Here is a 14,260-nt window from a genome sequence, read left to right as displayed (position 1 = left end):
AAAGTTTAGAAAGACATTGATCAATAACACTTTACTTACTCAAATGCAATAAATTATTAGTTTCTCAACTTTCTTTTATCTGAAATTCTGTGTTCAAATAACTAGATAAGGACCAGATTTAAATGAGTAAACATAGGCTTATTTGTTGATTGAAGTTGAAATCTTACTTTAAAAGATAGGAAAAACTGATTTTTTTACATTAAAGTATCTAAAAATTAAGTTTCTTCACTGTGATAAGGAGCTTCATGAGGACAAATCTTACAGTTGTGTGCCTTACTATTTTTGTTGATTACATTTCTTTTGCTTTCTGAATTCATAAGTTAAATGAATTCACATAAAAGCTAAAAACTGAAGAAGCCTTGCTCCATTTATGCTTGTGAGGTACAAAATGCACCAAGAATGCCTTTTTAATCAGAGTTACTCATTGACTATCATAGAAGCATTTATGGTTGAAAAACATATTCACAATTAAAATATGTCTATTTTTTTACCCTTCAGCCATTCAAAGGAGCAGAATACAATGAACACAGGCAAAATGCTTCTGGAGCCTGGCAAGCAAATTTGACAATGTGTTCTCTTAGGTTACATGCAGAGTATAGGAAAACAGCTGGAGTCCTTCTGCTGTCTTCAAAGACCAACGAAAGGGCCCTTGACATTGTTTTTCCTCATGGACTGAGAATAAAAGCAAAATCTGAGTTCCAGTTAAGCTTGGTTCATAATTTACTTTATCTGGTAGGTTAAATACTTGGAAAAATCTTTCCAAATCCATGCCATCTCAGACCCCAACATAGCTTTAAAGAAAAGCAGAAGAATTATAATAATGATGGAAAGATTTTTATTTTGGAATATTAACAAAAATATTTAACAGCATGCATGATGGTCATTAAATGCATATTTTCTAAAACATGAAAAGGGCTTTGCAGCTTGCAGAAATGCTTTCTTACAATGGTTACCAGCCCCTGAAATTCCCATCTGCAGGGCTTGCAGCTGCTAATTGGGAATAATTACCCTAATTAACTACTTGCATATAGTGATGAGTGCTGATATTTATAACGTCTAAAAAGGCCTTCCTCCTGTTCTAGATGTTAACATGAATCTGTGTATATGCAGTTTCTATCCACATAGGAATTAGACTGCATATTACCATATGAATTTCCTTTTGTAAGAACAACGAGCTGACAAGGTCTAGGTCTTTTAATTTAATTTTGTCACTGGCTGCTGATTTGGTTGTAACTATTACAGAGAATGATGAGTCTCTTTAATAAATTTTATGCACTGTTGCTGTGAGGAGCACAACCAAGTTCAGGAAATTTGGGATCTTTTAATTGTTTCCTACTGATTCATTGTGATATCTTACATTAGTCACCTAGGGCTAATTTTATTAGAACACCTGGTACCTAAAACTTAATACATTTTATGAAGCTGATCTTGAGAGTGAACTCCAGAACCTTAGGTGGGACCCTAAATTCCCCATAAAAGGCTTTTAGGAGAGTTAGCTTCTACAGAGTAGCATCGAAAAGGAACCAAAAGGTCCCTTTAGGTAGCGACCAAAATGCAAAACATGAAGAAAATCTTGAATGCTTCTACTTTCCTGGGTTTATTGTATCTGATTCCAGGCAGCAGAAAAGCCCTTCTGTCATTTCTGTTCACAGCTTAAAACCATCTTCCGAAGAACAAATTCAGATACTATTTTCAAAGAACTGAGCAGCCTTATTCTTTCCTTCCATGACTAAACGGCTGTGGAACTGAGAGATATTACTGCCCATCAATCAATAATGATTGGAGTGCTCAGGAAGGAGAAGATTTAGGGCTGGTAAATAAGCTTGCATACTCCCCTCATCTTTTTGTAACACATGGTCTTTTCCTGAAACACTCACAGATTGCCTGGGGAGAGCTGGTTAGAAGAGAAGGACTTTATGTAAAAGACGGCGTGTGTTGCAGCCTTGTGATCCAGGCACTTACCTGGAATGAGGGAGCTTAGTTATACTCCCTGAGTCAAAGACTCACATTAATTTTACGTAACAGGGTGTTTGGGTAAAACTTGTGGAGCATCTTAACAAAGAAAGAAGTGCCTTTTCTCCAAATTGCCTTACAGCCTGCTGCTCAGAATGCAATCTGGGGAATTTAGAAGATGGGTGTTTGACCTTGTGCAGGATAAGGAAGAAACTGAACTCACATCTTCACAGTTTGTTACCATGAAAATGTATTTTCTTGTTTTAGAAGAAAAGCCACCATCCTTGCGTTTTGTTAGAAGTCCTTCCTGTTGGGTTTTTGGTTGTGCTCAGATTAGACCTGTCAGAAGAAAAGGATTTTGGACCCCTGACTGGACTTCGGCAGTAAGTCTGTACCTGATTCTCAGATTGCACAGATTCTGCATGTAAACAACAGCATGTTGTCAGGGAAAACAGGGATGAGTTCACCAAAATTCTGGAACAAACTAGAGATCATGGAACTGCTGAGGCTGGAAGGGACTCTGGAGGTGTCTAGTCCAGCCTCTTGCTCAAAGCATGGTCAGGTACAGCAGGTTGCCCAGGATTATGCCTAGCTGGATTTTGAATGTTTCCAAAGATAGAGACTCCACAACCTCTCTAGGCAACCTGTTCCAATGTTTGACTACACTCAGGGACAAAAAGTTTTTCATTATATCTAGTCAGAGATAGGTAATCTAGGCTCTCATTCAGGAACTAGTACTAGCAGTGTGAATACCCAACCGTGTATCTAAGAAATACTTATGTCAAAACTTGAAGAACTAATGAAATATTAATTCTGGACTTTGACCACTGTTAATTCAAGTTTTTTATTTCAGTTTAGGATTTAGCTAAAGAAGTCAAACTGTCAACAGCCACGGGCATTTCCAAAAAGATCTGTTCCTCTTGTTCCACCCACTTCTATGACATTTGGTCCCAGCTCCCAGAATTTTAAAGGTGATCTATTGCTAAACTGCTGATCTGCTTAAAATTTGGCATATCACTTTACTATCTAAAATGAAACACTTCTAATTATATGGCTTCAGCTGAGGGACCTGACTATCAATTCTTGATATTTCTTATTCTCAAGGGTTAAAATAAGGATTACCTACCTCATAGAAGTCCTGTGAAATTTAATTAGCATGCAGATGTAAAATCCACTGAAATAGTCATTATGACCTAAATCTTATTTTAGTAATATAAACTTCACATTTTACTAGAAGCAGAAGCTGTATGTGCATGAAATTAGACTATAGATGACATGAAGAAAGGTAAGATATGAAACACTATGTAGTAGATATGTAAGATTTGTAATTTTATGCTTTCTCAGCCCAGTCAAGAAGATGACATGCCCCTCCCCCCAAAAAGGACACAATCTGATATGTAGGTAAGAGATTTTCTCTTAAATCGTGCCTTCTTCAAGGAGCCTCAGAAAAACAGCCTTTGTGCACAGCTGCAAGTAGATGAAAGTAGAAGACAATCTTGCAAGGCAAACAGAAATGCTTTTTAGTACGATAGAAAGTCTCATTGATATAATGGGAGGTGGGAGCTGGACCTCCTGTGTTTTCAAAAATTTTGCTGAAGAAGGAACACTGACCAATTACTAGAATTTTCTTCTGAAGTTAGTAACACTAGTGACATTTACCTGTTTACTGGCTGTGTACTCTAGACCCTATTGGTTTAGCTTTTTGCAGGAGGGAAGAGTGCACTATCTGAAAATAAAACTTTGTTTTCTCAGTAGCTAGCCTTGTGTCTCCACCTCAACACTATTGTCAGTGCTCATTTTTAACTAGTTTTTTCTGTGGTTTTTTTTTTTTTTTTTTTAATTTGCTGATTCAGTGTTCAAAGAATATGAATTATACAATGAGGCCATTCAAAAATCTCTACAAAATATGCCAGGGCCGACTCCTCACCACTAGCACTGCCAGTCCTTGTAATTAGCTTTAATTTTCACACACCACCCCCCTACTCCCTGAACTCCTTGACAGCTCATAAGCACAGAGAATTCTTGCAGCATTCCCCAAAAGTCTGTTGACGCTGTCCATCAAGGCAGGAGCTAATCTGAGAAAGGAAGAGACATCTTTGCCTTGCCAGCCATTCTCTCCAGGCTTTGCTATGAACAGTCATATTATCACAGAAAGAGGAAGAAAATTACACAGATCGCAAACAATATATGTTTTACATTTGATTGAAAACATCTTGAATTCAGGAATTTCTGAGTTGGGAATGGACTGGACACCCATGCAGATCACAGAACAAAAGCATAATATTCCAGCCGGGAGATGTTTGAATAGGCAGACAGTACCAGAATTATTTACTGCCTGATTTTAGTTTTTCATGTGTAGTTCCAAGCAAAGCTGCACTAACTGATCCTTGATGGAAAGAAGATTTCCGTTTGGTGTACTCAGGACTGCTTAGTCACCACTTCTGTATTTTCTAAAGAGCAGTGTTCTTTTCATTTAAATAATACTTTATAACTCATATCTCAACAGTGATGAACTCAAAAAAAAGAACCAACACTATGTTTCCTAACTGGGTCTCCAGCAACAATATGAACTGCAATCTGAGGATGGTTAAATACTGTAAATAGTGTTGTGAGGACTGTAGCTTTGTTTATACTGTTTGGATGAATGTGGGCCAAATGTCTACCTCATGACCTGCTGTGCTCATATTGTTGGCAAAGACCCTTGCAGTTCAGCCACCTCCAAATGCTCTGCTATATTGCCGGGTCTCTCTGGGACCCTCTGGACTTTGTACTGTTTTGACATGGTGGAGCAAGGTGCAGTCAGAGGGCAGTGGTGGGCTTGTCCACACTATAAGTGATTTTAGCCTGCTAAGCCTGGAGCTCACTGAGATCTTGTGCCAGAACTTTGATATGAGATGAGCTTGGACTGAAGGGAGGGCCTGGCTTGTACTTAAATGAGAACCTCTATCTATATCTATCTATCTATCTATCTATCTATCTATCTATCTATATCATATATATATATATATATATATGTCTCAGTCTAAGACACAAAACTAGTAGGGATTCAACCAAGAAACCTGAGTTCCAGCTGGCTGCATATTTCCTTTTGTAAGTGACCCAGGATGCTGCTTCATGGTCAGTTTAAGCCACTTTAAAATTATACTACCATCAACTTAAGTGGGGCAGGTTTTCCTTAAGCAATATCCAGCTTTTCAAGCAGTGCTAGTAATGGTAATGTGACTTAGAGTACTGCCTGGAAAATGACCCTAATAATAAAGTTAAATAAAGGTAAGTTTTCAGCTGAACTTGTGAGTTGCTCCAACTCACTCTGCTGCTTCACAATCATCAGTACTAGTGAGAGAGAGATGGATAAAAATGGTACGGTGATTACCCTAGGGCTGTGCATACATTAATAAATGAAGTCCCACTGTCTTGCCTGGAGGTCAGCTGGCCTGCAGCACTCCACACCCATGCTATTGAGCAATCATTGAAAGAAATCTTTCCCCCAGGGAACCATAATATCAGCAACTGAAGCTAACTACAAGTTTTCCTGATAGATACTTTTGGGAAAGGTAGACTGAATTGCCTGAAAAACAGTGGAGCCCAGGTATCTGCACAACACAGTGAAGAAAACCAGCCTGGTTTTTGTGACTGATGAAGTTGTGGTAGACAAGACTCAGTGCGTGAGGCATGTGTTCCTGCTCACAGAGGGTCACCTGCTTCCCTGTGGCCTCACTGCATCACGTCCAACAGGTAGCTGGGGCTCTGTGCAACACAGTGCAGGCATTGCAATGCCTTACTATTCCATCCTTTTCTAGCCAATTTCAGAAATGGTAAAATAAAGTATCATCAGACCCTTTAGCCCAGACTCTCAACATTTCATGACCTATTAGCCAAAATCACCTGCAGGTCCCTCTGGAAACATCTTTTCCTTTACCACTGCAGACACAAAGGAAAATTTAGAGTTGTGACCTGTGTGAGTGGAGCAAGACCCCACAGACATGGTCGCAGAAGTATAGAGTAAGAGACAGAAATGTCCTTAAAGGAAGAAGAGGTGCTCCCAACATACTTACAATGCACACAGCACCTCTGAAACCACAGAGACTGCAGATATATCAAGGACTCTATTGTTGCAGAGCTATTATAATGCTAGACAGGGCACCCGTCCCAGGGCTGACCCAAAAGGTGGCCTGTAGTAAACAGTGTCTTATTTAATCTAAGCAGGAAATGATACCACCTTTCCACCTTTCCCCCCCCCCCCCCCTATTTATTATAGGGCTACTACTGAAAAAAACTGCATGTCTTTAAAACAAATTATTAAAAGCTATATAAAATATATATACACACTTTCCATTCATCCATTTTTTTCATTTTAACTAGTGATTGACAGATGACTCCAATAATTTAGCTTACAGAGTGAAATGAGTAATTGTTTTTCCTGTCTAGCTACTAGGTAATTCTTAACTATCTGCACACTTTTCAAAAGACCTGTTCCCCTTACCAAAAGTACCAGGGACCTTGTCCATCTGGGCATTCAGCCATTTAAACACACCTGCAACTCCACTTTAAAAGACAATCTTTAAGCACAGCACTGTAAGATGGCCAAAACCAGATGGAAAAAAAAAAATAAAATCAAAGCAACATTTATGAATTCTTCATCATTTTTTACAGTCACCTCCTCGTAGGAAAAAGGGTATAAACTGCTCAGGAGAGGAGCTGGATGTGCCCTAGGCAGCAAGCCTGCAGGATAGGAGAGAGTGTGGTCATTACAGCCCCGAGTGCGTGTTCCTGGCTGTCTCGTCTGACGGATGCAACTGGCCTGGGTCTATAAAATAATAAGTTAGTCCTGGCTGAAAACTTCTTCAGACCCAGTGACACCTTTGGGTAACAAATGCAAAGGTCAACCTTCAGCTCAGTGAGGCAAACATTGAAAAACAATTTGGCAACATGCTGTACTAACATTATAAAGAAGGACAATTCCCCCTGATTAAAGGGCAGTGGGATCACAGCCTCCCTTTTCTGTTCCTAGCTCTGACATTTCTACAGTAATAGGGACTTGCTTTGGCAGCTTTAAGAAAATACTAACTTTGAAATTTCTACTCTTTTTTGGAAAAATCTTCAGCAATTCATTTCAGCCAATATAAGCATCCTAGTACATGGGCATGGAAGCAGTGTGCTGTTTAATCAGTGATTAAAACAGTAATTCAAGATATCAGTAATCTGAGTCAGAGCTTTATACTATCATATTTTCTTGTTGTTGTTTTTTTTTTTTCCCCCTTCTTTTTCCCTTGGAAGGGGTATTTAAGAAGTATTCTGGGATTTGTGACACACAAAACTGTCAGCATGCTGTAAACACAGGGAAGTGTATGAAACCCTTTTTATTTAATGCTCTTAAAATTGTAAGTGCCATACTTCAGAGACATGATGGGTAAAGAGAGCATTATAAGGAACAAGTATGAATGGCTGAGCTTGCTGCTCTGTATGGCAGGATTATACCCTACTGACCTGAGGAATAACTCCACAGAGTGGCCCCTGGTGCTGCACCAGATGTTGTTGGTTGACATTAACACTGTGAATGGACTGTGGGGCATTAACTGTCCCATCATTTCCCTTATTGTCTGGGCATTACAGGTCTCTCTTGCACATCTCCACTCCTGACTGGGAGGGCACAGGTCTAGCTAAGATGTCCTTGTAGGACTGTACTGGGCTGTGGAAATCAGAACGGCACAGCATGTGTCCATGCTGATTTAGCATGCAGATTACCCTGCTACCCTACTATCACTACTAGCTCTCCCTGCTGTGGAAACAACCCAGTTAATTCTTGAGTGGTGGCTGGTCATAAATTGTGAAGGCAGTGTGGGTGGTAGTGATGTGGCTGCTAGTATCAAAACTCTGCTGGTTCTGGCTAACTCAACAGTATGCATCAGTTGGTAGAGTACTGGATATAGTTTCTGTAGTTCATATATGGGTTTTATGTCAAGCAAACAGATACAATCTAGTTTCACAAAGATGAAGGGGTGAGAAAGGTGCACTGAGTTCATATCCATCCATCCTCGCAAACCAGAAGAGTGCAAAGCAGTAGCATGCCTCTCGAGGGCAACAGTGTCATTTGTGGGAATCTGTCCCATCCCCGAGAAGAGTTCCTGGAAAAATGTAACCGAGGGCCTAATGACTGTTTATCCATTAGCTTGTCCTCAAATCTCTTCTCCATGTAGGCATAACTGAAACCAGCAGCCTTGTTGAAATTGCTGCTTTTTTTCTTTTTCTCTTTTGAGAGATCAACTCTTGTGCTTTTCTTTCATTCTGTAGAGTACACAGCTGACATTATTACCCACATGCTTAGCAGTGCCACTGCTGTAACGGATGACGCTAGTACTTAAATGCACTAGGAAGACAGGAGTGGGCTGAAACCATTTTTAGAACAACATGCTATTTTCTTTTTTAGTGCTGACTCATTCACTGTACCTTGTGGTATGTTTACCTTGATTGCTTGCTGCTTCGCAGGCTGTTCAATGGCTGCGGGAGGAATACTAATCAGTGACACGTAGCACTGTGCTCCAGAACTTCAGTGATGGTGAGTGCTATGCTCTTGCCTGTCTTTTGGCTTTATTGTAGGAATTCTCTTTAACTAGCATTCACAGGTATTTCAGTGGTGGAACTGTAAGCAACACTTTCGTATTCATCATTTTAGTACAGCTATTTAGTTTGTATCCATTTTTCCTGTTGAAAATCTTTGCCCCTCACTAGTACACATACCAGAGTGAAATTAATCAAAGTCATTGCACTGTATACATGTTGAACCTAATTAGCCAAAACAGCTGATGAAGACAGAAGAGATTTCACAACCCGTTTATCTTTTTCTTAACATATTTTATATTAAAATTAAAATGACATGGAAAACAGTAGCAGCTGCTATAGCTAAAACTATACAAAAATGCACTTTCCTGCATGTGTGATGTACTTAGTCTATTCTGCCTGCTGAGTGAGATGATAGAAGTGTTTGGTGCCCAGGAAGGCATTTGTAGCTCAATTTGTCTGCATTCCAAACAGAAATTAAAGACCATACATAAAAACTGTTGCTAATCATTCACAAGAATCTGATAAATGCTATTAGTTTACATTTACAAATGGCCGCTCTCTGCTCTTGTGGTGCTAGCTATCCATCTGGTTAACTTTACAGCTAAGCTGATTTAACAATGAGCTGAGGCCAAAGGGGCTTTCCACCCTTGCCCTCTCCCTTCTCTCTGCAAGTACACACCATCTCCACTGTATCAGGAGTGATGCAAATCCGATCTGAGCTTTAGATGGGAAAAATAACCACTATTTTATACAGCTTTATTTCTACTAATTTCGTTCTCTGAAAGTGTCCACTTTATGGCTAGATGACCACCCATGCTGGAAGAGGGCACATTGACCGAATCACCTCTAACAACGGCACACTCTCTGTCCCAGGAGATTCCCCAGCTTCAAGGACTGTTTGTGGAGGAGCAGGGAATGTGATACTCTAAGAGAGGAGCCAGAAACTAACCTTGGAGATTTACCAGCTTAAAGCAATACCTGCTTTCAACTCTAGGACATGACTTAAGTATATAATGTGCAAAACCTCCTTTCTCATCTCCTGTTTTCAGGTATCTGTGAATTTGGTAAAAGTTCCCTTCTTAGAAAGAAATTTCCTTTGTTCGCTCTTCAGAGTTTCAGTTTTAAGGAAAAAGCAGCCCCAAAACACAGCACAGAAAACATGGTCTCAAGCACAGGCTTAAGACACTGCCATCGTCTTCCAGTTTGGACTCTGTATACCAAAACTCTACAGTGGAAAACAGAAGTAGCAGTATTTTATACAGGTGTTGAAAGAAAAAATAACAAGAAGGAGACCAGTAGACAGAAAAGTGAGCTGGGTACAGTGAATCCTCATATAAATAGGTAGCAGAATAAAAGCCACATATATATTACAAATTTATAATATTAATATATAAACATAGAAAACGAATTTATCTTATTCTGAGGTATGTTTATATATTCATATATAAGATCACTGAAGGACTATAATTTCACAGCTTTGCTTTAAAATGAATTAAAAATTACATAGCTGACATCACTCAGGAGAAATGTCTTTCAATATCACGTGTTGTAATGCTATAAACACAGAGATCCTGTGAAGGGCCTGGGGTTTTTCACTAATCTGTGCAGTTGTGCACCTCAGGGAAATCTGCTGCTGCATAATCAACTTCAGAATCCTTTGAATTATCATTGCCAGATGTTCTGGAGCCAGGCAGTAAACTCTCCTGGCTAGGGATCCTGACATGCTTCTCCACCTTTCTCAGTTTCTGAACCTAATGTTTATTTTTACCCAATCATTATTTAGTGATGCTTCTTACACTGCCATAAGAAAAGTTAAATATCCTTCCTCAGTTTTGCAGATAGAGTAATTGAAGTGTAGAGTGATTAACAAATTACATTTCCTGGGTCAGAGAGAAAGTTCATGGCAGAGCTAATAATGGGACTTATATCTCTGGTCTTAATGATTACAGTGTGACAGCACAGCATCCCTCAAAGCAGAAATTTAAAAACTAAACATTTAGTTATAACATTGACAGAATGGGGTCCCTTCAATTTGTTTGCTGACCTTGGGCTAGTGAATAAACCAGCTACTCAGTCTGAGGGGTATCTATGCTCTGAATGGCATATTCAGATTCTATAGAACATATATTTTATTTTAATATTTTGTAATGAGAATATTCCTGTTAGAGAATCCCTGGTATTATTGCCTTGGACACAACTGTAGATTCTTTATGGTAGTAACAGAGCACTCGACTCTTAACAAATTTCCATTATAGGATCCCTAGGGCTATTATCCCATTTTTAAAGGGGCTTAAAAACAAAGATCGCAGAGAAAGTCTCTGGTGCAGCAAAAACTTAAATTCCCATCTCCTAGTTTTTAAGCTGGATCAACCTGCCAGTTGATGAACCTACCTAGTTACTGGGTGAAAATTCCTTTCTGTAGTCATCTCAATTCACAAAAAGCATAAAACAATGACTGCAAAAAATGTGCTTTCCTGTTTCCTATGCTTGCCATGGGGCTTGATCTAAAGCTTCGTGATAATCAACTTAGTCTGTGAACTCAGTGTTTCACATTCACTTGAGGATGCTGATATAAGTTAGGAGTAAGAAGGCAGCCCAGGAACAAGTAAAAACTGGTGGCTTCTGCAAAGAAAAATGAGATGTAAAGAGGAAACAATGAAACATGATGAGAAGGAAAGCACAAACCCCAGCAGAGATGTAGAGGAACCAGAGCCATCTGTGTAGAAGTAGGAGTATGTCACAGTAAGAATAAAGCTAACGATACTTAAACATCTCTGTAATATTGGAGATGTACACATGGTTTTAGAACACACAAGTGGAACTCTCTGCACAAGATGCACTTCCAGTTCTGGCTCATTGAGATAGATTAAAAAATTCCAGGGAAGTGCAGGCTATTTTACATACGTGAGAACCCTACTTGGATATGATAAAATAACACACCTGCCAGTCTAAATTGAAATCCGTTTGCACAGTAGTGCTATGAGGGTTGCAATTTCTTTATTTTCTTTTCTCTGCAATGAGGAACTTTCCCTGTTTCAGAGGGTAAGTCTGAACCTGGATGTCTGTGTATTTGTTTGAAAAGATCTGGCTCTTCAACTGTGACTCATTAGTTTTGGACCTCTGTTGCTCAGAGGGGAGAGAGCTCTGCACAGAAGTACAATGGTTGTGGCTAGCCTGTGTTTGTGGGTTTCTACAGATCCCACAGGAACTAAAAATCTCAAGATACATAAATCTGGAGTGGAGATTTGCCCATGTTAATGTGAGAATCAGTTAAGTTCTGGAGAAAGAGAAGTTCCTTGAAAAGAAATAAAAGAGAAGGTACTCAGAACAATGCAGGCTTTGAAGGCTGTACATGGTAAAAACACCCAAGGGAATATTTGTATACTATGTTTTTTCTGTGGCAAAGCTAGCTGAAAAAGTTATCCTTTCCACTACTCCCTCCTTTCTGCTCTGCTTCCAATGTAGTTCTCTGTACATCCTGATGTGCTAATGTCACTTGTCATGGGACTGTGTTGGAGCTAGACCATGTAAATTATGTAAATGTCTTTAAAAAGTATGTTGGAAGCTATTTTTTAAACCCATATCACTTTAAGATCCAGATCATCATGCAGTATCATAAAAGGCTACTGTAGCATGACTGTGGGGTGGCGAACGGCAGCAAGAGCAGGTATAAGAATTTAAATGTAGGAAAAAGTGGGAGGTTCTTGGTTGCTGCTAGAGAAAACAAGTGTGCAGAACGCCATCACAAATAGTCTGAATGCCAGGCCTGAAATATTTATCTCCCTGAGGTACCCATGTAACTTTCAATAAGGATAGCTTATAGTATGGTCTCAAAAGAGACTCAGTTCAATACGATCTCGGGTGACCCAATCACTAAACAGGAGTTTGTGAGTAATCATCAAGACAAAGCAATTGAGTACACCAGTAAATCCATTCCCCTGTTACTTACAAAAACATAGATAAAAGGAATAAAAGAACACAAAAATAGGATTCCACGCAGCTTGTTTTTAAAATCAGTCATTCACATATGTGTTTAAACATTTTTTCTAGACCCCAGGCTGCTGGCAGAACTGCCCCTTTTTCAGTCTGATATATAGATTTTATCAAGATGTTCAGTGTGAACTCCAAAGATAAAAACACATCCACTGACCTTAAACTAATTTATATCACACTAGTTTTATAGTTTTTAATCTGTGCCCCATAAACAAAGAAAAAAACTAGAGTTTTCTCATGTTCATGGAATATCTGCTTTAGGTGAGCCATACAGATATTCTTTGAGATATACCGATTACCCTTGTATTTTTATGATGACTGTGGCACAAACTGATGTTTTTTTCATTACAAATCTTAAGAAAATCTTCCTCTTACCTGAAGGTAATGGCACGGCCTCAAGGAAGGTTTGATTTCCTGATGAACCAGAGGCTTATCTAAGTTCAGTGATGATTTGCGATAAGCTTCTTTAGCCTGACTTACTGTAAGTGTGGACCAAGAACTCCTTTTCATATATTTACCATCAGGGGTCATTGCTAGCCCTTCACAAGCCGAACACTTCACATCATTGTTACTTTTGGAAGTCTTCAATGAGAGATCCCCAAAATGCCCCTGGAGAGCCTCAGGATAGCAGTGGGATATATGATCTGCATGGTGCCTATTTACCACACTAGGGGTTCGGTAAGTGCTATCACTGTCCAAATTATCATCAGAGCTCCACCAGCTGCTCATTCCAGATTTATGCTTGCTTTCTGGTTTTCGCTCCTTACTTTTACTCCTTTTGCTATGCTTGGAATGGTGGCCATGATGATGGTCATCCCCTCGACTGTCTCCCTTTGTTCCATTAACATTGCCCTTGGATGATCCTTCCAGAGAATGAGATTTAGTAAAAAGTTTCTGGACTGAATGAACAAGATGGCGTATTCTTCCTGGGCTCTCACTGCGTTGTTCCGCAGCTGTTGAGGTCCTCTGGTACTGTAAAGTGTGAAACCCATCCCGGTGAAGAGGAAGTTGTTTCTCAAATTGGTCCAAAAGATTTGCAGGAATACGGTTAATCTTAGGGTTACCGTGAGACATGGCGCAGTCGTCTCTTGAGTCGTAATGTGAGCTGTAGTGCATTCTGGGGAAAGTGCTACTTGACATGTGATCGCCCATTACCATGGGCATCATCATGCATTCAGAATGAATGGAGCTGCGTGGCGAGCAACGATGGTGGTCCATCGGGCAACTCTCTGTGGGGCTGAGAAGATATGATTGCCTTGGCTCCTGCCCATGGTGGATATGGTCGTGGGTGTGTTCACAATCTTCAGGGGATGCTAAGCCACAAGTATGAGCTGAACATAACTGTGGTTGGTTGCGACTACCAGATAATCCTTTCATATTCCTCGGAGCAGGAGAGTATCTTTCTTCATTGAAGTGCTGAGAAGGCGACCATGAGTACTGCTGGTCTGTCAGGAGAACACATAAACCTATGTTATGTGTCTGATTAAAATATTAATTTGCAAAATCCAAGTATATTGCAAAACTAAACATTTTTTCTCTATGAGTTTGATGGAAACTCTCACCGTTCATGGAATTTCATTCACCATTTTAAAACTGGTTAAAATCGCTCACTATGACCAAATTATGGGGTGAATGTAGTCTCCTTCTTGTTTACAAAACTGTCTGCTAGCAGTTCTAAATTTTATGAAGCTATTCATTATGCAAATTTACTCAAATAGATTTAATGCATACATTCAAATATTTAGTTTATTAT

The 14,260-nt window shown here is 39.5% G+C and overlaps 1 protein-coding gene across 1 annotated transcript in view; it reads right to left on the bottom strand.

Moving 5' to 3' along the window:
- DLGAP2 (DLG associated protein 2) overlaps positions 1 to 13,916 on the bottom strand; it is an 84,708-nt gene extending 70,792 nt beyond the window's left edge. The window contains exon 1 of the mRNA XM_074922347.1: positions 12,883 to 13,916. Coding sequence (XP_074778448.1) covers positions 12,883 to 13,884 — 1,002 coding nt within the window. The 5' untranslated portion in view covers positions 13,885 to 13,916. The remainder of the gene's footprint in view (positions 1 to 12,882) is intronic.
- Between the last annotated feature and the right edge of the window lie 344 nt (positions 13,917 to 14,260).

Source organism: Athene noctua, chromosome 1, assembly GCF_965140245.1.
Source record: "Athene noctua chromosome 1, bAthNoc1.hap1.1, whole genome shotgun sequence".
NCBI classification, from domain to species: Eukaryota; Metazoa; Chordata; class Aves; order Strigiformes; family Strigidae; genus Athene; species Athene noctua.
This window is presented reverse-complemented; position numbering and strand designations above follow the sequence as displayed.